Source organism: Capra hircus, chromosome 22, assembly GCF_001704415.2.
Source record: "Capra hircus breed San Clemente chromosome 22, ASM170441v1, whole genome shotgun sequence".
Lineage (NCBI taxonomy): Eukaryota > Metazoa > Chordata > Mammalia > Artiodactyla > Bovidae > Capra > Capra hircus.
The window spans coordinates 51,476,499-51,500,041 of record NC_030829.1 but is presented as its reverse complement, the minus strand read 5'-3'; the positions used below and the strand labels follow the sequence as shown (position 1 = coordinate 51,500,041).

Sequence of the window (23,543 nt, the reverse complement as noted above, 5' to 3'; positions counted from 1 at the left end):
CCCTGGACCATTCTTCCAAAACTTCTTCCAGCCTGAATCCTTTTCTCCATGTCCACTAACCTCGGTCCCCTCCCACCTCTCACTGAGTCAGTCTCCCTATATGCAGCTTCTGCCCTTTTCATCCAACCTGCATGCATGCTAAGACGCTTCGGTCAGGTCCATCTCTTTGCTACCCCATGGACTGTAGTCCGCCAGGCTCCTCTGTCCGCCAGGCTCCTCTGTCCATGGGACTTCCCAGGCAAGAATACTGGAGTGGGTTGCCATACCTCCTCCAGGACATCTTCCCCACCCAAGGACTGACCCTGCATCTCTTATGTCTCCTGCATTGGCAGGCGGATTCTTTACCACTAATGCCATCTGGGAAGTGTTCGCCCATCCCGAGACGAGAGCCAAACAAGTCTCAACAAGCCTGAACCTCACTTGCCTCTCAAGAAACTTTAAACAATACAGTCCAACCTCGCCACATTCTGGGTCCATGCCCTGCACCCTAGACCCTCAAACACCCTCTCAGTCCACTTACACAAATGCCATCCCTTTGGTGCCAGATCCAAGCACAGCCCTGCACAGCTGGCTCTCTGCTCCCCCTGTATGCCACTCTCACTATAAGATATCCCTCCATCACCCAGACACAAAGCAATCACTTAACATCCGCTGACCTGACCAGTAAATGCCTCCCCAGTGGCCTCAGAGACAGGGAAGGGCTGGCCAGCGCCAGGACTTACCACGGGCAGCTGAGCACAGTCGGAGTTGACATCGTACTCGATGTAGGCCACCTCCGCCCCGTCCTCCGCGCGGCCCTCCCGGGTGTAGCAGGCATCGCGGGTGCGATTAGCAAGGCGATCCACCTCATCCAGGGGGAAGGCACAGAGTGCTGATGCTCCAGTCATCCCGGCAGCTGCCGATGGGGGCCGGCCCACGGTCGGGGGAGCCGCAGAGGAAAAGGCCACGAAGAGCACCTCGCCCTGGGCCACCTCTGCAGATGCGGCCACGGCCGCAGCCTGGATGAGCCCGTAGCGGCCCCCCTGACAGGCCAGGGGCAGCTCCACATAGGAGTAGTAGTGCTGATCCCGGAGGCATACACGAGACACGTAGGCGCGGAAGGCTCGAGACTGAGCCTGCAGGTCCCGCCGAAGGAACAGGAAGTAGGCACTGGCCCCACGCGCGAAGGCGCTCACAAAGTGATGGCTGTACTCCGAGAGGCGGCCCACAGCGAGCTTGGCCGTCTCCTCGTAAGAGAAGGCAGCCTGGGGGTCCGGGGGCTGTAAGGCCCGGGTGGTGATGGGCGGGATGCCGCCCCCTACACCTCGGCTGGTGTAGCCTCGCCCCACAAACAGGAGGGGCTCCCCAGACGGGCCCTGGGCCACCAGTCCCACCGTGCTGACGGTAGGGTCATTGGCAGCCACATACTGGGTGTCCCCGGGCCGTTCCGGCCGCAGCAGCAGCTGCCCGAGCTGCCCCAGGCGCCTCTGCTCACAGACCCCCTGGTGCACGCTGCCGCACACCACCAGGGCCCCCGGGCTCACCAGGAGCAGCTGGTTCAGGTTGCTGGTGGGCTGCGCCTGGGGACACTCATCCGGCATCACGGGGGGCAGACAGTCCCTGCTGTCCAGCACGGGGCCAGTGGACACGGTGGCCTCCAGCTGCAGTTCGGGGCTCAGCTGGAACAAGAAGTTGGTGGCTCCGAGGTAGAGGGTGCCTGAGGTGGGGTCTCGAGCCAGGTGCTGCAAACGCGTACCGTTGGGGGTGAAAGCCGTCGGTGGCGGGGGCTGGAGGGCGAGGACCCACCCGGCCCAGAGCGCCTGGAGGAGGGCTAGGCCGAGGGCAGGCATGGTCACCTGGCAGGGAGACAGAGAGCGTGAGCAGGGCTCGGGCGGCCGCCTGAGCCCCATGGGCCCACTGGTGGGAAACAGGGCTGTGACACTGGCGAGATGCCCCTCCCAACCCAGCGAGGGCCAGGCTGAGATGGCACCGCGCTGATGAGGACCACAGGACCGCACACTTACAAGGGCTCAGCAGACGCTGTCCTGGAAACGTCAACACTGCCTGTTTTCTGTAAGTATCACTCTCTTAGGAGACAGGCAACCCCCAGCCCTGACCTAGACTGCCTACTGTCAACACAGGGTCCAAGGGTGAGGAGCCAGAGAGGCAGAGATGCAGGAAACATCCTGCTCCTGGGGACCAGGGCCTGGAAGGGGCAGGAGAGCCAGGGGACGGGAAGGGACCCAGAACGCCCCTCTGCATGGATGTCAGTTTCCTGGGCAGGAAACGAGAGGGCGAGATCCCATGGGCCACCTGCATGTTAGGGCAGGGCAAGAAATGGGTGAAGGGCCTTTCAGGCTAGGAATCCAGAAGGGTGATAAGCAGAGAACCAACAGACCAGAGAGATGAGGGGTCAAGGCTGCCATGGACAGGGCCTAAATGGCTGGACCCCAGCTTGGAGAGTCCCGAGTAGAGGTGGGAGTCCCACACTTGGGTGTGAGGCCAGGCTCACCTGGCAGGGCCGGCTGGATCAGGAGACAACGGCATGCCCCGAGCGGGAGCCACCTAGCCGGGGAGAGAGCAGAGCATGGAGCTGGGGGCTGGGCAGTAGGCCCGTGGGCCCCCCACCATGGAGGCAGCACAAAGGTACCCCTCCCCACTGCCCAGTCTGCTAGTGGAGCTGGGCCCAGCCTGGCCCTCGGCCACCAAACACATTCCACAGGGGACGCCTCCTCAGAGCCCATGGAGGGGGAGGGCAGCGGAACCAGGCATCCTTGGAGCCTGGGAAAGGGCAGCTATGGAGGAGCTGCGTGGCTGGTGGGCCCAGTCTGGCCCCCACTGTGGTCCTATTCTCCCCTACAGCCCGCCCTCAGCATCTCCCATCCTTGCCCTCTGCCCAAACTCTGCCCTCTCAGGGTGCCCAGGTACATGCCCTGCTCACAGGCCCAGGCCAAGCCTTGCCCCAGGCTGCCACCAGCACATGAGCACACTCATGCTCGGACATACCAAGAAGTATACACACCACCCACCCTGCATGCACACACCAACACCCAAACACATGGGCGTGAGCACACTGGGATGCATGCACCCACCGCCTGTACATACAAGCCAGAGACACATACCCGGAAGCACACCCCACACAGGCACACTCACCTACCCACCCACCCAAGACACACACACCAGCAGCCACATCCAGACCCCACACAGACAGATCACACACACTTCCCTGGTTCGAGCCCTAAGTCCTCAAGGGCTCTGGAAGCCAGGCCATCATCTCTTGCTATTTCCTCTCCTGCAGGTCAGAGCAGAGTGGGAGGTGGAGGGGCGGGGACGGGGGTGGGGCGTCCTAGAGGAAGTCACTGATGAGTACCCCACATCCCCTGAAACTTCCCATACCTCGAGGGCCTGCTCTCCTCACAGACCCTCTCCCTGCAGACTCCACCTGAAGCCTGGGGAGACCAGGAAACCATGCCACCACCCTGCTAAAACCTGGCTGGTCTCCAGCCTGGAGCACCACGGTAGGTAAAGCGCTGGGGACCGGCAGCGCATCCCAAGCTGTGAGATGTTCTCCCTGCTTGTTTGTGTCCAGGCCACATGGCCCAGCCCCTCCTGCCACCCGGCTGCCAGTCTGCCGGTGCACAGTGCTCCTCCGACAGCTTCCCAGGGTCCAGGTTGGCTCCTCCCAGCCGAGGCCCCCCGAGCTGGGTGCTACTGAGGCTGGCCCAGAGGGAGCAGGGCTGGGCGTAAGGCTTGGAGGAAGGTCCAGCGAGGAGCTGTGGCCACAGCCTGGCTGGGCACTGCTCCCAAAATAGCTTGGGGGTTTCCATTTTTAGTGTGCAGAGAACAGGACAGCTCTATGGGAGCGGGAACAAGGCAGCCACTGTTTGCCACCGAGGGGGCAGGGGGAGGGGGGCGGCAGGGAGAGCCGTGAACCCAGCGAGAAGCCCAGGACTATGGCAAGGCCAGGCTTCCCAGGAGCCCCCCACCTTGTATCCAAGGCACAGTGGGGAAAGTTTCTTCCCCCGGGAAGATGGGGTCTGCCTGAGGATGGGCAAAGGCCGGCTGCTACACTCAGCTACTGCTCGGCCCCTCCCACCGCCTCCCTCCCAGGGATGCGCCTTGGGCAGAGGGTCTGCCCCACCATTCGCTTACAAACATTTGCTCAGCGCGGACTTCATGCCAGAGTTCTCCAACCCTCAAGGGGCAGCCACCAAGGCACTCCCTACATGTAAAATCACAACTGGGTCGAGTGGCCCACAGGAAGCCAATGGGCAGGACCCAAACAGCTTCTGGCAAAGTCACATCGAAGGCTGGAGGCTGACCCCCGCTGGGGAAAGTGTCAGCCTTCTTCAATCACTGCCACGGGGCCGAGCCACCCTCGCCCTTCCCCACATACCACGGGTGGGAAGGAAAAGAAGGGTGGTGACATTTTTCTCCTTATCGGTCACATATTTCACTTCACCCTGGTCACAGACAGCCTCTGGCCCCTCCAGTGCACCTCCTCCCACCTCAGAGGATGTCCCTCTCTCCAGCATCTTTGGAGGCACCCCCCGGGGCCCGGAGGATAAAGGTCAAGCCCTCCCGTCCACACGTTCTCCTGTGGGATCCTTGCCAGGGCTCCCCCACACATGCTCTTCGTTCCTGCCAGGCCGAACTGCAGACTGCTCATCACACTCCCCCACGCTCACTCCCTATTACATGAGGTACCCAACCATCACCTCCCAGAGAAGCCCTCACTGTCCCCCAGGCTCCTGAGAAGCCCACCATGTGTGACTGGTGGGCATCCCCAGCCACCACCCTGGTGTACATTGCAGCTCTGCCTTGGGGTCTCTGAGCCTCAGATTTCCCATCTGGAGAATGGGAGGCAGGATTGCTCTGATCGTTCAACGTGATGCGGTGTGTGCCTGGCACGCGAGGCACCAACCAAGGCCATTTTTCTCCCTGTTCCACGCTCCTATCCTGAAATTCCTTAAAGGCAAAGAATGTGACTTCTAATTCAGAGGCCCCAGTAAGCGGGACAGACGTTAGCACTGAGCAGGTGCTCCTCAAATGTTGAAAAGAACCCTCATTTCACAGCCAATAAAACTCAGCCAGCAGGGAAGATGCGGAACCCACAACCCACTCCAAGCCACTCAGCTTCTCGAAGGACACAGTTGTCAGCCCCACTTTTATTAATGACTAGGCCAGAGCAGACTGAAAAGGGTGCTTTGGAGCTGGGCCTCCAGTTCCCAACTTATACAAATAAGATCTCTCCTCCACCCTCCACATCTCAAGCCCCAACTACAGTCAAAGCCTAGCTCTTCTGGGCCCCCCAACTCTGGACCGATTCAGCAGGACCCAAGGCTGCCTAACTTCTGCCTGCAAAGAACAACCAGTCTCCTGGACCTGGGGCTGTCCTGGCCAACCAAAAGGGCATATAAACTCTGCCCTTGAAACTGGGAGAGTGTTCCTATCCCAGCCCTCTTCACCGGAGTCGCCGGGATTGGTGTGAAACCGGCCTTTCCTTATGGCCTTCTCGCTGGGCTCCCAGGGTGCACCCAGAAGTTACTCATTGACAGCATCAGAGTGGAGAGTGCCTGCCCTGTTGTCTGTGTTGAGCCGGGGTAGGGGCGGGGTCGGGGGCACCATTTACCAGTGAGGACTCAACGAGCGCTCATCAATCACCCATCGTCTGGGTGCGGGGTGGGGGGCTCCCCCTCTGGGGGTGCGTGGCGGGGGGAATCCCAGTCTGCCTTTTGTCAGTCGCTCCGAGTACCGCCTGGAAGGGCTGTTACTGCGGAGCGGAAGCCTGGACCTCCCTGTTGCTCTTCCCCGACCCTCCTCCCTCCTCCCCGACCAGGGCAAGGACCCCCCCAGTGGTCCTGGGAGGGCGGGGAAGAGGCCGGCCGGTCCCCGGCTGAGGCGGCGGCGGCGAGGAGGGGGCGCGGAGGAGCGGCTCCACCTCCTCTGTCTCCCAATCGCGTTACAGGCGGAGCCGACAGAGTTTCCCTTCGCGCGGAGAAGTGTGGTCCCAACTCTCAGGATTGAAGCCGCCCACCACTCACCCCGGGCCGCCTCGGCCCGGCGGCATCGCGGCTCCAGGCCCGTCCACCCCGGGGACGCGTCGCCGCGGCCCCACCGCCCGGCCCCGGGCCCCGCACTCACCACCCGGCCGGGCCCCGCGGGACGAGCGCGCCGAGGCGGGCGCCGGCCGCTCCGGGTTCGGGATCTGCGCGCGCGGCGGCCTCCCCCGTCCCCTGCTCGCCACCCCCCCGCTCCGCCACCCCCCGGAGGTGGGTCTGGCGGAGTCGCAGCTGTTACCCGGAGACCGAGGGGCGGAAAACTGCGCCCGCCGCCCGCCCCGCCCGCCGCGGCGCTGCCACCGCCGGGAACAAAGGAGACAAAGCCGCGTCGGCCGGGCCCGGCTCCGCTCCTTCCCCCCCCGCGCCCGCCGGGCCGCCCTCCCCCCGCCCGCCGCCCAGGCCAGGCCGGAAGCAGCCGGGAGAGCCGGGCGCGCGGCCCCGAGCCGCCGGGACCCCGCATTCCAGCCCTCCCGGCTCTGCACTTGCCGAGGGCGGGGGACTCGACCCCTCGCTCGCTAGGGGGCGGACGGTGGGGGGAGGGGAGGGGAGAAGGGCTGCACCCGGCGGTTGCCAGGGCAACGCGGATGGCGGCGGGAGGAGCGCGCCGAGCAGAGCCGCGGGACCTGCTGCCCCACCCGGCCCAGTCCCTGCCGGGCCTCACCTGCGCGCCGCGCTGGAGCCGGAATTGGGAGCCCTCCGGCACGGGAGGGGCCGGACGGCAGGGGCTGGGGGCTGGGGGTCGCGCTCTGCACCCCGACGTGTGGTGGTGCTTCGCCCGGACCTCCGCCTGCCTGCCTGCCAGCGCCCGGTGGGACCCACGCCCCTCACCTGCCCCACCAACCACCGCCAACCACCGCCCCCGCTCTCCGGGGCCCCCGAGCTCCCTCTTACCTGCCCAGTACCTGGCTCCTGTGGCCATCCTCCTCCAACTTTCTTTACCTGAACTCCGGGGCGCCTGGTTTCTGCCCACCGGTCCTACTCCTGGGACTCTCAAACGGCCAAGCTCTCCTTCCGGCCCCCACCTCTGGCTGTGCGGGAAGAGCGCTGGCTTTGGGGTTGGGCCTGGGTTTGCGCCATCACTGAGCCAAGAAACCTGACCCCTGCCCCCCAAACACACATGCTTGTTTGCTCACCGTCAAGTGGAGGTGATGCCACACCTAGCCGGGCTGGGAGAGTTGGGCCCACCGCTGCAAACGTGCACAAGCTAGGGCGCATTTCCTCCCAAACCTGTACCTGGACCCGCCCCAAGCTGAGAAGCCGTGGGCAAGTCTAGACTCCCTCACCGGTAAATACGTCACCCTTCCAAAGGCACACCTGGGTTCTCTCCTGAGGCCCAGGTGTGCCCTCTGCAGGGCCCTTCAGGCTTGGCTCCCTGCAAACTCAGGAGCCAGCACTTGGTCCATCCTATTAGGACTTCCGCAGGGTTTTGGCTCTCAGCCACTGGGACAGCCGCCTGGGAGGCAAAATTGGTCACACACCCTGAAAGCTCCCAGGGCCTCTGCAAGGCTTGAGGGGGACCTCAATCAGGTTTACATCATCCACACTGGCTGCTGTCTAAAGAACTAAACTTCAGGCACCCTCTTCCCACCTTCCACCCATCAGTGTGCCTTCACTCTCACATGACTCTGCCTTCCAAGTTGTCCCTCCCCAGCACCTCGGCTTGCTCCCCGCACCTCCAACCAATCTTCCAATATCTGGGCCCAGGATTCAGCACCCTGTCTGTGCCAGTTCTGTCTCTGGATTTCACAGACCCCAGGTGCTATCTTGCCTTCTGGGTCCCCCACACCATTCTCTAAACTTATGCTCCACACCAATCACCACCTCATTCAAGCTGGTGTGCCCCAAGGCCCTCAGCCACCTTGCCTTGCCTTTCTGTGCAGCTTGTTGGGGGTGTTGGGTGGCCCTTCCAAGTACCTGGACTCCTCCCCTCCCCAGACCCATTCACTCAACTGCACACCCTTTAGGACCCACCTCACCTACCTAGGTTTAGGACCTAGGATTTCCAAACCCCACAACACCCCTCATCTATAGACAGATATGGTATCTCCTACCCCACCAGGAGGATGAACATCCCAAGTGTAGAGGTCATTTCATCCCACACCCTCCGAAGGAATCATTACAAAAAGAAAAGAAGGCCACGGATGGAGTGACCAGAAGATCAGAGGTTCGCTGCACCCATGGGGCCACTGGCCAGGGCTGAGCACAGGCTCCCAAGAAGGGCGGGATCTCATGGAAGCATTTCTGCATCCACAGGCCTCTGCTGTGCATCAGCTCTACTCAACCTGCTGACCCACCTCATTGGGTCCTGAAAGGAGGGTGGGTTCTTCGACCCACAGTGCAAGCAGAGCACCTCCTCGCTGCTGTTTACTCAAGGACACACAAGGCCACCCATGGCCATTCGACCCAGGAGGTCAAAGGCTGCTGTTCTCCACTGAGAAGGAAGAGGTCAAGGGTTCTCAGTGCAGTACGCCTCCATGCCCCCCAACTGTACCTCCCACCTCTGAGAGGTCCCTCCCCATCACTGCCTCATTGCTCACACTGCTGGTGGGCTGAGCTCTGCCCAAGGCTGGAGAGGCCATCCCTAGGCTGTGTGTGAGATGACACCCCGCCTAAGTGGCACTCCAGCAGGGAACCAGATTGGTTGCCAATCCCTGTAATTCTGTCCCCAGCAGTATTTACCAACCATTCCCCCAATCCTTGTTCCTGCTCTCCTCTGATCAATCCTCCAGTGTTAGAACCAGGAAGTTCTCTCCAACATGCCACAGCAAGTGATCCAAAACAGGCCGTTACCATGGTCACCAGCAAGCCAAGTTTTATTTACTGGAAATCATGGGCCATCCGACACAGGTGGGTTGGACAAGTGGAGGACAGGCCAGGAAATCCAAAATGAAAATCAAGGCCTGGTGGGGGGTAGGGGGGGACCAGTGTATCAAAAATGGTCTTGAACCAAGGGCCGGATCAAGAGATGAGAGAGGAACTATAAGGGGGCGATTATCTCACTTTCAGGCCCTACCCTCGAGTTCCAAATCTGAATGTTCAATGGACAAAACTCAGTCTCACATACATTACTTTAAATAAGAAAAATGAAAGACGTTTTAATAAAATTGAAAGACGTGAGCACAAATACTTGCTGCTGCTGCTAAGTCGCTTCAGTCGTTTCCGACTCTGTGCGACCCCACAGACAGCAGCCCACCAGGCTCCCCTGTCCCTGGGATTCTCCAGGCAAGAAGAAATATTTGCTAGTTAATGTCAATTAGTGTAAAAAGCAAAGGATGTGTGCCGGTGAGGTCAGACTCAGGCTGAGTACACTCCCGGAAGTCCACTTCATTACTTCATTCCCTTACTAAATCCACATCCATACCTCCTCCCTCTGGAGGAGGGCCCAGGGGGCTAGCTGGCCCTGAACAGCATATAAAGCACAGGTAGGACGGCCACAAACGTCGCGCAGGTGACCAGCGTGCCATAGACGGTGTTCCTGTTGACCTGGGCTTCCAGCCTCTGCTCCGTGTCCGACAGCGCCATGATCATGCTCCCCTGTTCCAGCAGGGAGCCAGGCAGAGCTCCGTCTGCAGACTCCACCAGGCCCGGGTGTGCTGCAGCCTTTGCAAGCTGAACCACCCCAGCCACTTGGCTCACGGTCTTTTCCAGGCCATCAAGCTGCTCTCGTAAACCCTCTAGACGTGAACGGACCTGCCTAGAATGGCTGAGCTGCTCTCTCAAGGCAGCTAAAAGGACATCTGTGTCTCTGTCTTGGGTCGGGGAAGAACCTGCCTGGGACAAAGAGCTCTGCCTGGTCCCAGCTTGCACCAGGCCCTTCAGGTCTGCCACGAGGTCACGGAGGTCCCTCTGCTGGAGTGAGTAGCTAGACGCCTGTTCTCGGATGGCTTCCTGGAGGCTCACAGGCCCCTTCTGGGCCTCCAGGAGCAAAGCCTTCAACTCCTGGAGCCGCACGCGGTTCACGTAGGTGGAGCCAGCCACACCGATCAAGGCCCCCAGGACTGACCCGATGAGTGACCAGTTCTTGGTCCTCTCTGCCCGGGTGCGCTCCTTCTCATGGCTTTCCCGCACGGCTGCAGAGAAGAGGGAGAATTTCTCTCGCTCAGAGTCTTCCGCGCGCAGGTAGGTCATACGAAGCCGCTTCTCCTCCTGCGGAAGCAAAGCTGTCATATAGCAGCAACCTGGCCCAGCAGCCTCCAGCGGAAGTCCCACAACCACATCCCTGGGGCTTGGCTTCAGGCCTGGCACGGATTACATGTTCCATAAACACGCCGGGTGAGTGAGGGCAGCATTAAGTCTGGACGGGTTGGGGGAGCAAAGAACCGGGGATGGTCCAGGTGAGCGGTGCTATCCTCCCCGGGCAGTCGTGGGTCTGACCAGACATGCATGGGGGTCTCCAGACTGTGTCTGTCAGAAGGGAAGTATCTGGCACTCTCCGGGAGGCCCTCTCCATGGTGCTCCCTCCCAATAATCTGGGGCCCAGAGTATACTAGACCATTGATCCCAGTTCTCCAGGAGTGGAGAGGGTGGACAGGCACTGGAGCCCCGGAGCCCAGTCTCTCCCCAGGGTCTTCTGGTTTACCTCCTCACCACATCGCTGACCCCTAAACCCATCAGAGCCCCCACCTCGCCCGTCCACACCCTGCAGGCTAGGGTCCCCAGCCAGGTGAGGAAGGAGCCTACCTGCAGCATCCTGTGCTCCAGAGTGGCCAGCTCCAGGTACTGGTTATCGTCTCTGGAGATGCGGTCCAGGCGGTCCCTCACCTCCTTCAGCTTGGCCTGCTGACCTTCCAAGTCCTCGCGAGCCTCCCGGACAAGCCCTCGAGCCACCATGAACACTTTCTCTGCCTGCAGTGAGAACAATAGAAGTCACCCGCCCCTTTCTCCAAGCCACACAGGGTCCTCTCCACTTCTGACCAGACGCAGCTGAGAAGAGGTCTGGGGGATGTCAGTGCAAACGCTGGAAAGAAAGTCCCTTGGACACACAATCCTGGCTCACCCAGTGGTCCCCAGGGTGCAGCCCCGGGCCTTTAATTGGCTTCCTGGGTGTTACCTTAGCTACACCTCCCAACATCACTGAACGCCATGATAGGCATTGCCAGGCCTCCAGTCAACAGGCTGAGAAACCCCGGCTCAGTGAAAGTCAAGACCTCGGAGGGGAGAGACAGCATTGTACCTCAACAGCTCTGGCTGAGCCCCAGGTTCTTCCCACGCCACCACACTGGTCTGTGCCAGGGTGGGAAACAAGATTGTTGTTGTTGTTCAGTCGCTCAGTCATGTCTGACTCTGAGACTCCATGGACCGCAGCATGCCAGGCCTCCCTGTCCTTCACTATCTTCCAGCTGCTGCTGCTGCTAAGTCACTTCAGTTGTGTCCAACTCTGTGCGACCCCAGAGACGGCAGCCCACCAGGCTCCCCATCCCTGGGATTCTCCAGGCAAGAACACTGGAGTGGACTGCCATTTCCTTCTCCAATGCATGAAAGTGAAAAGTGAAAGTGAAGTCGCTCAGTCATGTCTGACTCTTCCCAACCCCGTGGACTGAAGCCTACCAGGCTCCTCCATCCATGGGATTTTCCAGGCAAGAATACTGGAGTGGACTGCCATTTCCTTCTCCAGTGCATGAAAGTGAAAAGTGAAAGTGAAGTCGATCAGTCACGTCCGACTCTTCACAACCCCATGGACTGCAGCCTACCAGGCTCCTCCGTCCATGGGATTTTCCAGGCAAGAACACTGGAGTGGAGTGCCATTGCCTTCTCCAGCTATCTTCTAGAGTGCTCAAACTCACGTCCGTTGAGTCGATGATGCCAGAGATGGCGGAACGCGTTTCCCCTGCCACAGAGGACTGGACAACCAGAGGCAGTTCTCCCCACCTCACAGTCTGATTAATTCCCAGGGCCTCCACCTTCTCGAGGGATGTTTTAACCACATTTGGGACTTTGAGGACCTTGTAACCCTCCAGGCAACTCTCACCACCAACCCCTAAAACAGTCAACAAACGAAGTGTTTGCTGGCCCAACAGAAAGGATGTTAATGGCCCAGGACCCCCTGGTACACAGCATACACAGCAATTTGTTTCAATGGGGAATGGGGGCCCTTCACCCCGGTAATAGCAAACCCAGCCATCAGGTGAGAAACAACTCAGCTCCCCGTCCTAGTGGTACGTATTCAAGGACAGACCAATCTGGACGTGGCCTCCCAGCACCTGTGGCTGGTCATTTATTTGGCAGGAGCCTCCAGGCCACACTGCCCAGGTCAGAGGGCAGGGCCAAACCCCAGTTCCCGTCCTCACCTCAGTGACGTTTCCCTGGGCCTCTCGAACCTCATTGAGTCCCACAAACTCTTCATATCTATCCCACCAAGTCTTGGCCGTGGACGACGCCCGCTGCCGAATGCTGTGCCCCAGGGTTGCGCCCAGTGCGGTGAGGCGGTGGTACAGCCCCAGGGCCACCTCCTCGGGCCTCTTCTCTCTGGGCTGGCTGGGGCCATGGCTGGAGAGAGTCCTGGTCAGAAAGAGGTCCCTCCGCACCAGTACGGGAGACACACCCCCGACGTGGCGCATGGCCAACACACGGCTGCGCCCTGTCATCCGGAGATCTGTGGGGAGAGGTCAGACAGATGGGCTGACAGCTGACAAAGGCAGGGCTCAAGTCGGGTCTCATGCCCGAGAGTTTCCATTAAAAAGTCCAAACTGAGGACTTCCTGGGTGGCACGGTGGCTAAGAATCCAACTGCCAAGGCAGAAGACACGGGTTCGAGCCCTGATTTGGGAAGATTCCACGTGCTGTGGAGCAACCACGCCCATGTGCCACACGACTACGTGTGCACGTGTACAGCAAGTACTGAAGTCCGAGAGCCTAGAGCCTGTGCTCCACAACAAGAGGAGCCACTGCAATGAGAAGCCCCCAAACTGCAGCAGAGGAACTGGCTCTTGCAACTAGAAAAAGCCTGCGCAAAGCGACAGAGACCCAGGGTGACCAAAATAAGTAAATATATATATATATTTTTTAAGGACAGATTGTTGGGCCCGGAGAGGGAAGCTACCAGGGTCAGGCTTTGCCGGGTGCTCTCCTGGAGAATGAAGCATGTAAGGGAAGAACATATTTAGGAACCCAAGCCTCCCACCTCCCTCTATAACGCTAGGAGCCAGACCCTCCCATTCCACCCACCTTCCTGCATCCCCAGGTCTGCATGAGAAGCCTGGTGGCCAGATTTCGGATAACCTCAAAGATCCTTTTTTTTTTTCCTGATGTGGGCCATTTTTAAAGTCTTTATTGACTTTGTTACAATATCCTTATGCTTTGGTTTTTGGCCTACTGAATTTGTTACAATATTGCTTCCGTTTCCTGTTTCACTGTTTTGGCCATGAGATATGTGGCATCTTAGCTCCGGACCAGGGATCCAACCTGCACCCCGTGCATCGAAAGGTGAAGCCTTAGCCACTGGACCACCAGGGAAGTCCCTCACAGAAAATTCTGAAAACTGTGTTGTGTCCGTGCTCAACAGAGCCTCGCAAGGATTCACAAACACTGCCAGGGAAAGTGTGGAATTAACTGAGGGGATTTGGGGAAAGGTTTCTGTAAATGACTATCAAAACCAGCTTCGAGGACTCCCTGGGGCTGTCTCCAGACAGAGAAGCAGTTTCAGTTCTGTTCTAGGACACAGGTCATTCATGTCCCAGGGCAGAAAGCTCCCGCCTCAAGAGACAATTCCGGGGTAAAAACAAAGCAAAACCAAACCGCTTGGATTGCTTCATAGAGGACAGCTCTTCTGAGGTTCCCAGCAAACCTTCCTTCTGCCCTCCAAGCCCAGACATTCCAGGTGACCAACTCTTGAGTCTCACATGTCTCACTTTCCATAAGCTTTCTTCCTCCTCCCCAACCCCGGGAACTGCCCAACAGGTTAGGTTTCTTTAATCTTTCCCTTTTCAGCCTTGCTCTGATGTTTGGGCCCCCACAATGCCTACTCCTCTGGTACCTGAACAGCATGGGGAGTCTCCCATCAGCCAGGCAGGCCTGGCCTGAGCCCAAGTGCAGGAATGATGCTGAGGACCCAGAAGAGAGAGCCAGGGGACCCTCACTCTCAGGCAAACCCTGCTCCAGAGCACCCCATCCCCAAGTACTGACTCCTGGGAGTCAAAGGACCAGACCAGAGAGAAGAGAGCGGAGGGAGGAGGGGACAGGAAGACAGACTAGGAGAGCTCCAATTACAGAGAAAAGTGCTTCCGGATGTAAGGTGATCTCAGCCTCCCACCCTGGCCCCCTCCCCACAGTACCATAGAGAAGCTCACACCCTCTCGGAAACATAGTTGGTTGGGTCGGGGAATGTGTCCTGGAAAAAGCCTGGGCCGAGAGCCACAGAAAGGGACATCCCTATGACAATGGGTCCAAGCTGGTGCTGAACCCGAACCCCAAAGGCCCAAAGGAGCACAGGCCATCCATGCCCCCGGGGTCGGGCAAGCCTCTAGGAGCTCAAGGCCAGTGCTCACTGCTCACAGACTGTGCCCCACAACATTCCTGCAGGTGTGCCCCCATCAAAACAAAGCGTGCAGCCTTGTGGACCTGCCCACCACCACCCCCATGGCAAGGTGTCCCTTTTGGCTGTCACTACTTCCTAGCCCCCTTCTCTCTTGATCCCGCCTGACAGCAAGCCTGCTCTCCTGAAGCCCTGCACAACCTCCCCCTTGTCGCATCCAGCAGCTGCTACTTGGACTTCTCCTCCAGCACCTCTGCAGCTTTCAGCACCCTCCCATTCTGAAACCACCACCCCGCCTCCTCAGATCCCTCCAACCTTCTCAACAGAGCGCATTCCTGGATCCCAGGAAGATTACTCATCCCAGGCAGAGAAGACAGCCCCCACCTCCTACACGGTCTTGGCTTCCTCCCCTGCCCCTCACAGCCGACTTCACACCCCTCAGGCAAAAACCCTGAGTTCCCCAGTCAGCTGGTGTGAACTCCAGTCCTGCCAACCACCAACAAGGCCTGGTCCTCTCAGCCCAATCCCCTTTCTTCTCTCCATCACTGTAAGAACCCCACTCCAGCAACCCCGCCACACTGAGCACAATCCCACCACAGGGTCTGTGCCCGCCACCTCCCCTGCATGGACCACTCTCCTCCACAAGTCCAGCCACTTTACACCTACGTCTGTTCAAACATCACCTCTTGATAATGCCTTTCCTGACAACTCCCTCCTTCGCCACCATCAGACTCCCACGTTTTCTCCATCAGACACACACGTTGCCTTCTTCCTGTGTGCCTCGCCCCTCACCAGAACAGAAGCTTAGAGAGAGCAGGGACGAAGCTTCAGGAAGGGACGCACCAATGACTCCCAAGTGGCTCCCCGACTCCAGGCCCTCCTCTCAGCCTCCCACCACCATCCCTGCCCCTGTCTCCCAGCTCCTTCCCACTGAGATGTCTCATAGGCCCCTCGGACCAGCCAGCGAAGGGAAGACATTCCTGGCAGTGGAACATGGCTTGACATCGTCTAAAATCTGCAGGGCTACCTGTGCAGCTGGAAAGAAGTAGTGAAGAGGAGAGTGGGGAGGGCTGGACCGAGGCCAAAGTGAGCAGGGTCTGGGTCAGGTTCAGAACCTTGCCTCTCCAAATCCATTCTCCTGCTCCAGCCAGATGACTGTCTCCTACCAACTGCCCTCTCCTCAAACCTCCATCACCAGCACCTCATGCTCACCTGCAGCTGATGGTCGGCTTCATTTCTCACCCAGAAAATGTTTTAAAATTGGAAGAGAACGTCCATAAACTCCTGCTGTATCTTCGCACCTGCCAGTGTCTGTCTCATCCCCCCACCTTCTCTCGCTCTTCAGGATGAAAACTTCCTGCTGTAGGGAAGGCCATGCCGTGCTCCAGGTCCCATATCCTCTCCCCTGCACAGACACGGCTCAGGAATTGATGCGACCACCCCACCCCCACTCCAGCAACTGCCCCGCTTCTCTGCTCCTCTTTACTCCGTGACAGAGCGCCTGCACCAGCTGTCTGCAGTTCCTCTCCTCCTGGTCTCACTTAACCGCCTCTCTGATCTGGCCTCCACTCCCACCCGGCCAGTGGAACTGCTCTTGTTCCGGTCATTTCCACGTGCCTAAAACCAAAGATCAGTTTCCTCCTCATCTCACTTGCCCTGTCGGCAGCCTGTACCTTATGATAGCTTCCTCCTTCTTAAACCACCTTCTCTTGGCTTCCAGTCCCCACTCATTTCCACAACCTCTCCACATGGTGCCCCAGGGCTCTGTCCTCAGGCTCCTCTTTCATCCAGTCTTGTGACTTGAAAAACCGGCTACTTCTACGTTGACTGTAGGGATGGTTGCGCAAGACTGTAAATACATTAAAACCACTGAACTGTACGCATTAAGTAGGTGAATTATATGGCTGCATGCCTGCTGACTCACTTCAGTCCTGTCTGACTCTTTGTGACCCCACGGACTGTAGCCCGCCAGGCTTCTCTGTCCACGAGATTCTCTAGTCAAGAATACTGGAGTGGGTTGCCATGTCCTTCTCCAGGAGATCTTCCCAACCCCAGGATCAAGCCCGCGGCTCCTGCATTGCAGGCAGATTCTTTACCACTGAGCCACCAGGGAAGCCAGAAGTGTAGGGTTCAGTTCAGTTCAGTTCAGTTCAGTCGCTCAGTCGTGTCCGACTCTTTGCGACCCCATGAATCGCAGCACGCCAGGCCTCCCTGTCCATCACCAACTCCCAGAGTTCACTCAGAACCGCGTCCATCGAGTCAGGGATGCCATCCAGCCATCTCATCCTCGGTTGTCCCCTTCTCCTCCTGCCCCTAATCTCTCCCAGCATCAGAGTCTTCTCCAATGAGTCAACTCTTCACATGAGCTGGCCAAAGTACTGGAGTTTCAGCTTTAGCATCATTCCTTCCAAAGAAATCCCAGGGCTGATCTCCTTCAGAATGGATTGGTTGGATCTCCTTGCAGTCCAAGGGACTCTCCAGAGTCTTCTCCAACACCACAGTTCAAAAGCATCAATTCTTCGGTGCTCAGCCTTCTTCACAGTCCAACTCTCACATCCATACATGACTACCGGAAAAACCATAGCCTTGACTAGACGGACCTTAGTTGACAAAGTAATGTCTCTGCTTTTGAATATGCTATCTAGGTTGGTCATAACTTTTCTTCCAAGAAGTAAGCGTCTTTTAATGTCATGGCTGCAATCACTATCTGCAGTGATTTTGGAGCCCCAAAAAATAAAGTCTGACACTGTTTCCACTGTTTCCCCATCTATTTCCCATGGAGTGGTGGGACCAGATGCTATGATCTTCGTTTTCTGAACGTTGAGCTTTAAGCCCACTTTTTCACTCTCCTCTTTCACTTTCATCAAGAGGCTTTTTAGTTCCTCTTCACTTTCTGCCATAAGGGTGGTGTCATCTGCATATCTGAGGTTATTGATATTTCTCCCGGCAATCTTGATTCCAGCTTGTGTTTCTTCCAGCCCAGAGTTTCTCATGATGTACTCTGCATATAAGTTAAACAAGCAGGGTGACAATATACAGCCTTGACGTACTCCTTTTCCTATTTGGAACCAGTCTGTTTAAATCATATCTCAATAAAGCTGTCACTGGAAAACAAACAGGGCTTGCCTGGTGGCTCAGTGGTGAGGAATCCGCCTGCCGATACAGGAGACACGGGTTCGATCCCTAGTCCAGGAAGATCCCGAGGAACAAGTAGGCCTGTGCACCGCAACTACTGAGCCAGTGCTCTAGAATCCAGGAGCCACAACTACTGAAACCTGCAAACCCGCTCGCACTAGAGCCCGAACACCACAATTAGAGAGTAGCCCCCACTCACCTCAGCTAGAGAAAAGCCGGTACAGCAAGAAGACCCAACACAGCCAAAACACATACACACACACACACACACACACACACACACACACACACAGAATTCCCTGGTGGGCCAGTTTAGGAGGACTTGGGAGCTTTCACTGTCAGGGCCTGTATTCAGTCCCTGGCTGGGGAACTTTGATCCAGAAAGCTACATGGTGTAGCCAAAAATAAAGTAAAAAAAAAAAAACAAGCAAGCAAACTGTATTTGGGCCTCTCCAGTCCAAAGCTCTCTTCTGAATTCCAGGCTCATTTACCAAACTGCCCAATCCAGGTCTCTGCTAGGAAAGCTGATGGGAATCTTCCTCTCCCAAAGCTGCCTTTACCACAGCCTTCTCCATCTCAGCGGATGGAAACCGCAAGTCCCAATCAGGCTCAAACTCTCACACCAACCCTGACTTTGCTTTCTCTCCCTCCTCACAGCCAGTCCATTAGCAAATGTCACCTCCACCTCTGAAACTAAATTCAGATTCCCTCTTCCTCTTGCCCCTGCCCCTGCTATGCCAAGTGCCCAAGTGAAAGTTGCTCAGTCATGCCCAACTCTTTGTGACCCTATGGACTATACAGTCCAGGGAATTCTCCAGGCCAGAAAACTGGAGTGGGTAGCCTTTCCCTTCTCCAGGGGATCTTCCCAACCAGGGATTGAACCCAGGTCTCCCACATTGCAGGTGGATTCTTTACCAGCTGAGCCATAAGGGAAGCCCTAGTCCCAAAGACCAATGTCTTTTGCTCGGGTTATCCTAAGAGCCTCCGGCAGATGTCTATGCTTCTACTCTAGACCCTACTGTCAGAGCAGGCAGTGGTCCTGTCAAAACACAGGTCAGACCATCTCTCTCTCTCTGCTCAAGTCCTGCGATGGTTTCTCCATTTCTTTCAAGGTAAAAGCCAAAATCCTTTCCAAGGCCTACACGGCATCCACCTCCTGGCCCTCATCCTTCTCTCCTCTCACTTCATCTCCCATCAGTCTCCCTTTCCCCTCTCTGTTCCAGTCACGTGGACCTTTTCTCCCAGTTTTTGTGAGATAAAATTGACATACACCATCTCATAAATTTAAGATGTACAATGTGATGGCGTGACAAATGTATAGATAGCTAAATGTTTTACCACAATAAGCTTAGCTGACCCATCTTTCACGTCACGAAGTTCCCATATAATTCCAGGCTTCCTGACGCTGCTCCCACACACTGAGCTATTCCCACCTCAGGACCCTGACACGTCCTGATCGCTATCTGTGTGCTTGCGCTCTTCTCTTTTTTTCAAGTCCTGCTCAAATGTCACAGCCGTGCACTCCCACTCCAGGACGCCTTACCCACTCTGTTTTATTTTTCCCCAGACGCCTATCACAGGATCCGTGCTTTGCATTTCACGTACTCACTGACAGTCTGTCTTACTCACCAGAATGGCCACTCTGCCAGAGCAGGCACTGTTTTATTGCTGCAGCCTCAGTGCCTAAAGTACTACCTGCGTGTACTGCACGCCCAGCAAAAAAAGATACTGGATGAATAAGCAGAATTTGCAAAATGTCGCACTCGGAGCTATATTACAAAACTCCTTCCGGGAGCCTCCAAAGCTCTAGAACCGGTGATCTAGCCCCCGCCCTCCCCACTCCCCGCTCCTACTTCCCCTGACATCTCCCTGCAGTCACACTGTGCTTTCCTAGGTTCCAGCGATGCACCGAGCTTCAAGGCCTTTGCACAAGCCCATCCTGCAGTTCTTTCCCTGTGCTTTTTGCCAAGCTTAGCGCTTGCGGTTAAGCACCCCTCGCGGCTTCCGGACTCTCCCCGGGAAGGACATCCCGCCGCCCTAGTACCTGACGCGCTTTGCGCCTCAAGCCCCAAGGAGCGCCCGCCACTCAGTTGATCGCCGACCCTTTAGGGCCCGCCTTTCGAAGGACCGCTTCCGGCAGGACCGCAACTTCCGCATCAGGAGCCAATCAGCGAGCCCGCGTGGAGGTATAGGCGCAGGGAGCTGGAACGGGGAGCTCCGCTTCCGGTGGCAGGGTCTGGGGAAGGGGCGGCAGGCGCCATGTCGGGCCGCGAAGGTAAGTGTGCAGGGACGATGGAGTGGGTCAGGGCGGAGGGTCGAGAGCGGGCGGGGCCTAGGCTGAGCGGGCTCGTGTCTCACCCAGGTGGCAAGAAGAAGCCCTTGAAGCAGCCCAAGAAGCAAGCCAAGGAGATGGACGAGGTGAGGGCGGGCGCAGAGGCATGGGCGGGCGCGGAGGGACTGGGTAATCCGCTTGCAGTGAACCCGCTTTCCCCTCTCCCTAGGAAGATAAGGCATTCAAACAGAAGCAGAAGGAGGAGCAGAAGAAACTCGAGGAGCTAAAAGCAAAGGCCGCGGGGAAAGGCCCCCTGGGTAAGTGAGGGCGGGGTAGAGATCAAACCGGACAAACGCGTGAGCATCAGTCTAGATACGGTCCCTAGCAGGTCACTGTCCTGCCTCGTGGATAAGCTGCAAGGTCTCTGCTCCTGTCCACTGCGGTGGATGGTCCTAGCCAGGCTTGGAATCGTAGCAGCTGGACGGGGTGAGAGCCAGACCCGGTATGGGCTTCTCTTGCTTAGGCAGAAATGGAAATACAGAAGTGTATCTCACACAAGTTCGTATAGTGGAGTTCCAGATATTCTCTATAGTTTCTTGCTCCAAATCCTTACTTCACTACTACTTTGTTGCTTATAACATTTCTTGACTACTCATATAATTAAAAGTCTAGCAAATACTTTTGCATCCTCAGTTTTCACTGCTAGATGCCCCTAGGCTAATGGATAAAGCCCAGGCTTCTTGGCGTGTTTTTAAAATTAATTCTCTACCATTCTGTCTCTTCTCCCTTTGTGTAAGAGGAATTGATTACATATCAAAATAATTTTCAAAACTCATGAGTCGTTGTATTTTGTGCTTCTTAAATCCTGTTTACATTCATCAAAATAGGGATTGTTTTCTCAGCAGTTATCTATACCCTACGGGATCACTGGGGCTCCCCCAGGTAGCCCGGTGGTAAAGAATCCTCCTACTAATACAGGAGATGCAAGAGAGGAGAATTCAGTCCCTGGGTCAGGCATATCCCCTGGAGGAGGAAATGGCAACCCACTCCAGTATTCTTGCCTGGAAAATCCCACGGACAGAGGAAACTGTCAGGCTACAGTCTGTGGGATCCTAGAGCATGACGTGACAGAACATGAGCAGCACGCACATTTAAAGTCTGCTTTGTCACAGAGCATTGGACGTTCATTCCTATATTAGGTATGCTTAATTCTATAACTGTTTGTTAAATTACCTACCATGTGTTACTTGTAAATTTGCTGAAATAAAGGTATTGAGTAAATCAGATCCCAGGATTGTAATACATACAGTAGTGTGGTATGTGACAGGTAAGAATATGGATTTGGAAGTCAGTCATGCTACCTAGGTTGGAATCTTTTCTTTGTTGCATACCAGTTTATAACTTTGAACAATATCTAACACTGAGAGTCTGTTATCTGTAAAATGGGTTGAGGGGATGCGGATTAAGTGAGCCAGTCTGAAATACCCAACACAGTTGAGATGCAGATCAGTATACAGCCATTACTTGTGCCCTGCCTTTATTCTCATTCACCACCTTATTCATTTTTGCCAAGAAATAATACTGGTAGAACCCTGTGCATGCTTGTGTCACAAAAATGCCCAGTGCAAGAGCCGGCCCTTATTATTTAATAGGATCCATTGTAGACCCCTGAGGCTTCAACCATAGAGCTTGTGTTTTCCCTTGGTTGAGACTTTTTTTTTCCTTTTGCAGCCACCGGTGGAATTAAGAAATCTGGCAAAAAGTAAGCCGTTCCTTGTGCCTGAGGCAATGATGACCCTTAGTTCCATTCCTGTTTAAACACCTGGATTCCCTGCCATAATATCTGTTGCCACCTATAGCTAGAATGAAGTGTTGTCTTGGAACCTATTGTACATTTAAGAATAAACTTTTATAAGAAAAAAAAGTGTACTTGGGTCATCTTGTCTTTAGTTCTTCTCAGCCATTTCTACCTTAGCTATGAGATCCTTATAAACCCAGTCCAGAATCCTGCCAAAGTGTGTTCTTAAGTCTGTGTGCTATCCTGATTTCTGTACCACCTTAATAAGGTAGTGCATCTGTTCATGTAAGGAACCTGCTGTGTGCAAGTTGAACATCCGCCAGTGAACAATTCCTCTTGTCAAGGCACTTCTCTGTTGGAGGGGAGCGAGTCTGTAAAGACTAAGCTTACTCTGAAGCACCCAGGTCTGCGTTTCCACTAGGGCTTTAGAAGATCCTTGCTAGATTCGCACCTCTTATCTCCCCCATCCCCAACTCAATCCATCAGCAAAATTAAATCTAGACCCTTCATACTTAACTCTAATGCCACCAGATCTTCACTCTAACAAGTCCCCACAATGACCAGTGAGGCACTAAGGGGTCTGGATGCTGCCCCCTACCCTCTGGTATCTACAGTCATCCCCCTGATCTATCTTGAGCCATGGAGACCTACATTCCAAGCAAGCTTTCCCTTCACTGTTTTCACCTACTAGAAACTCTTCCTTAGTCCTCATGTCTCTTAACCCTGTTTCCTTTTTCCTCCTGACACTTATCATCTACCACTCTTGACTCCAGGAAGGGTAAATTCCTGGAGGACAGAGACCATAATGTGCTAAGTGCATATGTATGGAAACAGTTTAGATGCACAAGTGTAAATTTCATTTCTAGGATCTAGACACAACTATGGGAATAATGCTAATAACACTAAGCTTTCTCTTGAGAATGTGTTTTCCAGAAGGGCCCTGAGATTTTGCTGAGTCAAAACTGGAAAAGATTTTCATAGATTGAAGCTGGTATTACCACTCAAATGTACTTGATACTAGTGAAAGATAAACGTCCCGCTTTGGTTGTCTCCCAGAAAGTTACACAGCCAGTAGCATCCTCTCTGGACTTCAGGGATTCCCTATGGGACTTGCCAGCTGGCACCCTTCCCTGTGCTGCTGAGAATAACCCTTCAGAGAGCCAGAGCTAGCATACTGCCCCTGAGATGAAGCTACTGCTCTTTTATTTGATGGAACCCAGTCTGCACTTACGAAGTATAATCTTGTGTTTTTACGAGACCAGAAACTTGGAGCAATTAAGATAAGCATCCAATATTTGTGTGACTATCTGAAGGAACCTACCAGTTACCTCAAAAAGTTAAAGCCAGGTACTGAAGACCCTCTAGGCCCTGACAACTATCTCCCTTTCATTCACTGCCCTCCCAAATATTCATAGGATACTCATAGGCTAAGTTAGAATTCCACGGACAGAAGAGCCTAATGAGCTACAGTCCATGGGACTGCAAAGAGACACAATTGAGCGACACATGGATGAAAAGTCTTGCCCATTACTTTCCAACACCTTGTTCCTGCTAAATGTCCTGCACACCACCGTGCCGTGCTTAGTCACCCAGTTGTGTCTGGCACTTTGTGACCCCATGGACTGCAGCCTGTCAGCTACTCAAGCCCAGCTTGAATCCCTGCTCCTCTCTAAAACCTTACCTTCCTAATTTGCCATTGATAACGCCTACCTGGCACTTGTGTGGCCTCCATTTCAGTGTTGTATTCTTGTCTGAGTAATCTTGATGCCATCCGCTTTAATACCTCTTGATAACTCCCACTTAACCTGTAGGACAGCACAGTTGCTAC

General features: G+C 55.8%; 2 protein-coding genes and 1 long non-coding RNA gene across 12 annotated transcripts in view; 1 reads left to right on the top strand and 2 right to left on the bottom strand.

The window, feature by feature from the left end:
- The window catches only part of PLXNB1 (plexin B1), a 30,035-nt gene extending 22,743 nt beyond the window's left edge, over window positions 1–7,292 (bottom strand). Inside the window, exons 1-4 of one of the 7 annotated variants that reach the window (XM_018067245.1) lie at window positions 7,175–7,292; window positions 6,933–7,069; window positions 2,492–2,544; window positions 723–1,835 (exon numbers count right to left, since the gene is read on the bottom strand). In XM_018067245.1, coding sequence (XP_017922734.1) covers window positions 723–1,829 — 1,107 coding nt within the window. In that variant the 5' untranslated portion in view covers window positions 1,830–1,835; window positions 2,492–2,544; window positions 6,933–7,069; window positions 7,175–7,292. Of the gene's footprint in view, window positions 1–722; window positions 1,836–2,491; window positions 2,545–6,123; window positions 6,222–6,279; window positions 6,304–6,932; window positions 7,145–7,174 lie in introns of those variants that run through there. The other 6 variants (XM_018067248.1, XM_018038199.1, XM_018067250.1 and 3 more) reach the window with 6 other exon arrangements.
- Window positions 8,828–19,787, bottom strand: CCDC51 (coiled-coil domain containing 51). 4 transcript variants are annotated; one of them, XM_018038358.1, is made up of 5 exons: window positions 19,275–19,717; window positions 15,723–15,915; window positions 12,329–12,633; window positions 10,722–10,886; window positions 8,828–10,187 (listed from the first exon to the last, which is right to left on the bottom strand). In XM_018038358.1, exons 3-5 carry the CDS (start codon window positions 12,623–12,625, stop codon window positions 9,432–9,434), a joined length of 1,218 nt encoding a protein of 405 aa, XP_017893847.1. In that variant the 5' UTR covers window positions 12,626–12,633; window positions 15,723–15,915; window positions 19,275–19,717; the 3' UTR covers window positions 8,828–9,431. The 4 variants fall into 4 exon arrangements, with proteins under 4 accessions (XP_017893847.1, XP_017893850.1, XP_017893849.1 ...); XM_018038361.1 differs by having other exon boundaries at window positions 15,723–15,870; XM_018038360.1 differs by lacking the exon at window positions 15,723–15,915 and having other exon boundaries at window positions 19,690–19,787.
- Window positions 19,846–21,842, top strand: LOC102190274. The gene is made up of 4 exons (XR_001917021.1): window positions 19,846–19,920; window positions 20,008–20,063; window positions 20,151–20,234; window positions 21,649–21,842. It is a non-coding gene; the product is annotated as an uncharacterized LOC102190274 (long non-coding RNA).

Coding starts and splice junctions, on each gene's coding strand:
- CCDC51 (XM_018038360.1), bottom strand. CDS start 12,625: ATGACAGGGCGCAGCCGTGTGTTGGCCATGCGCCACGTCGGGGGTGTG. Junction 10,887..12,328: donor CCCAGGGAAACGTCACTGAG/GTGAGGACGGGA, acceptor TTCTCACTGCAG/GCAGAGAAAGTGTTCATGGT. Junction 10,188..10,721: donor TGGAGCACAGGATGCTGCAG/GTAGGCTCCTTC, acceptor TTGCTTCCGCAG/GAGGAGAAGCGGCTTCGTAT.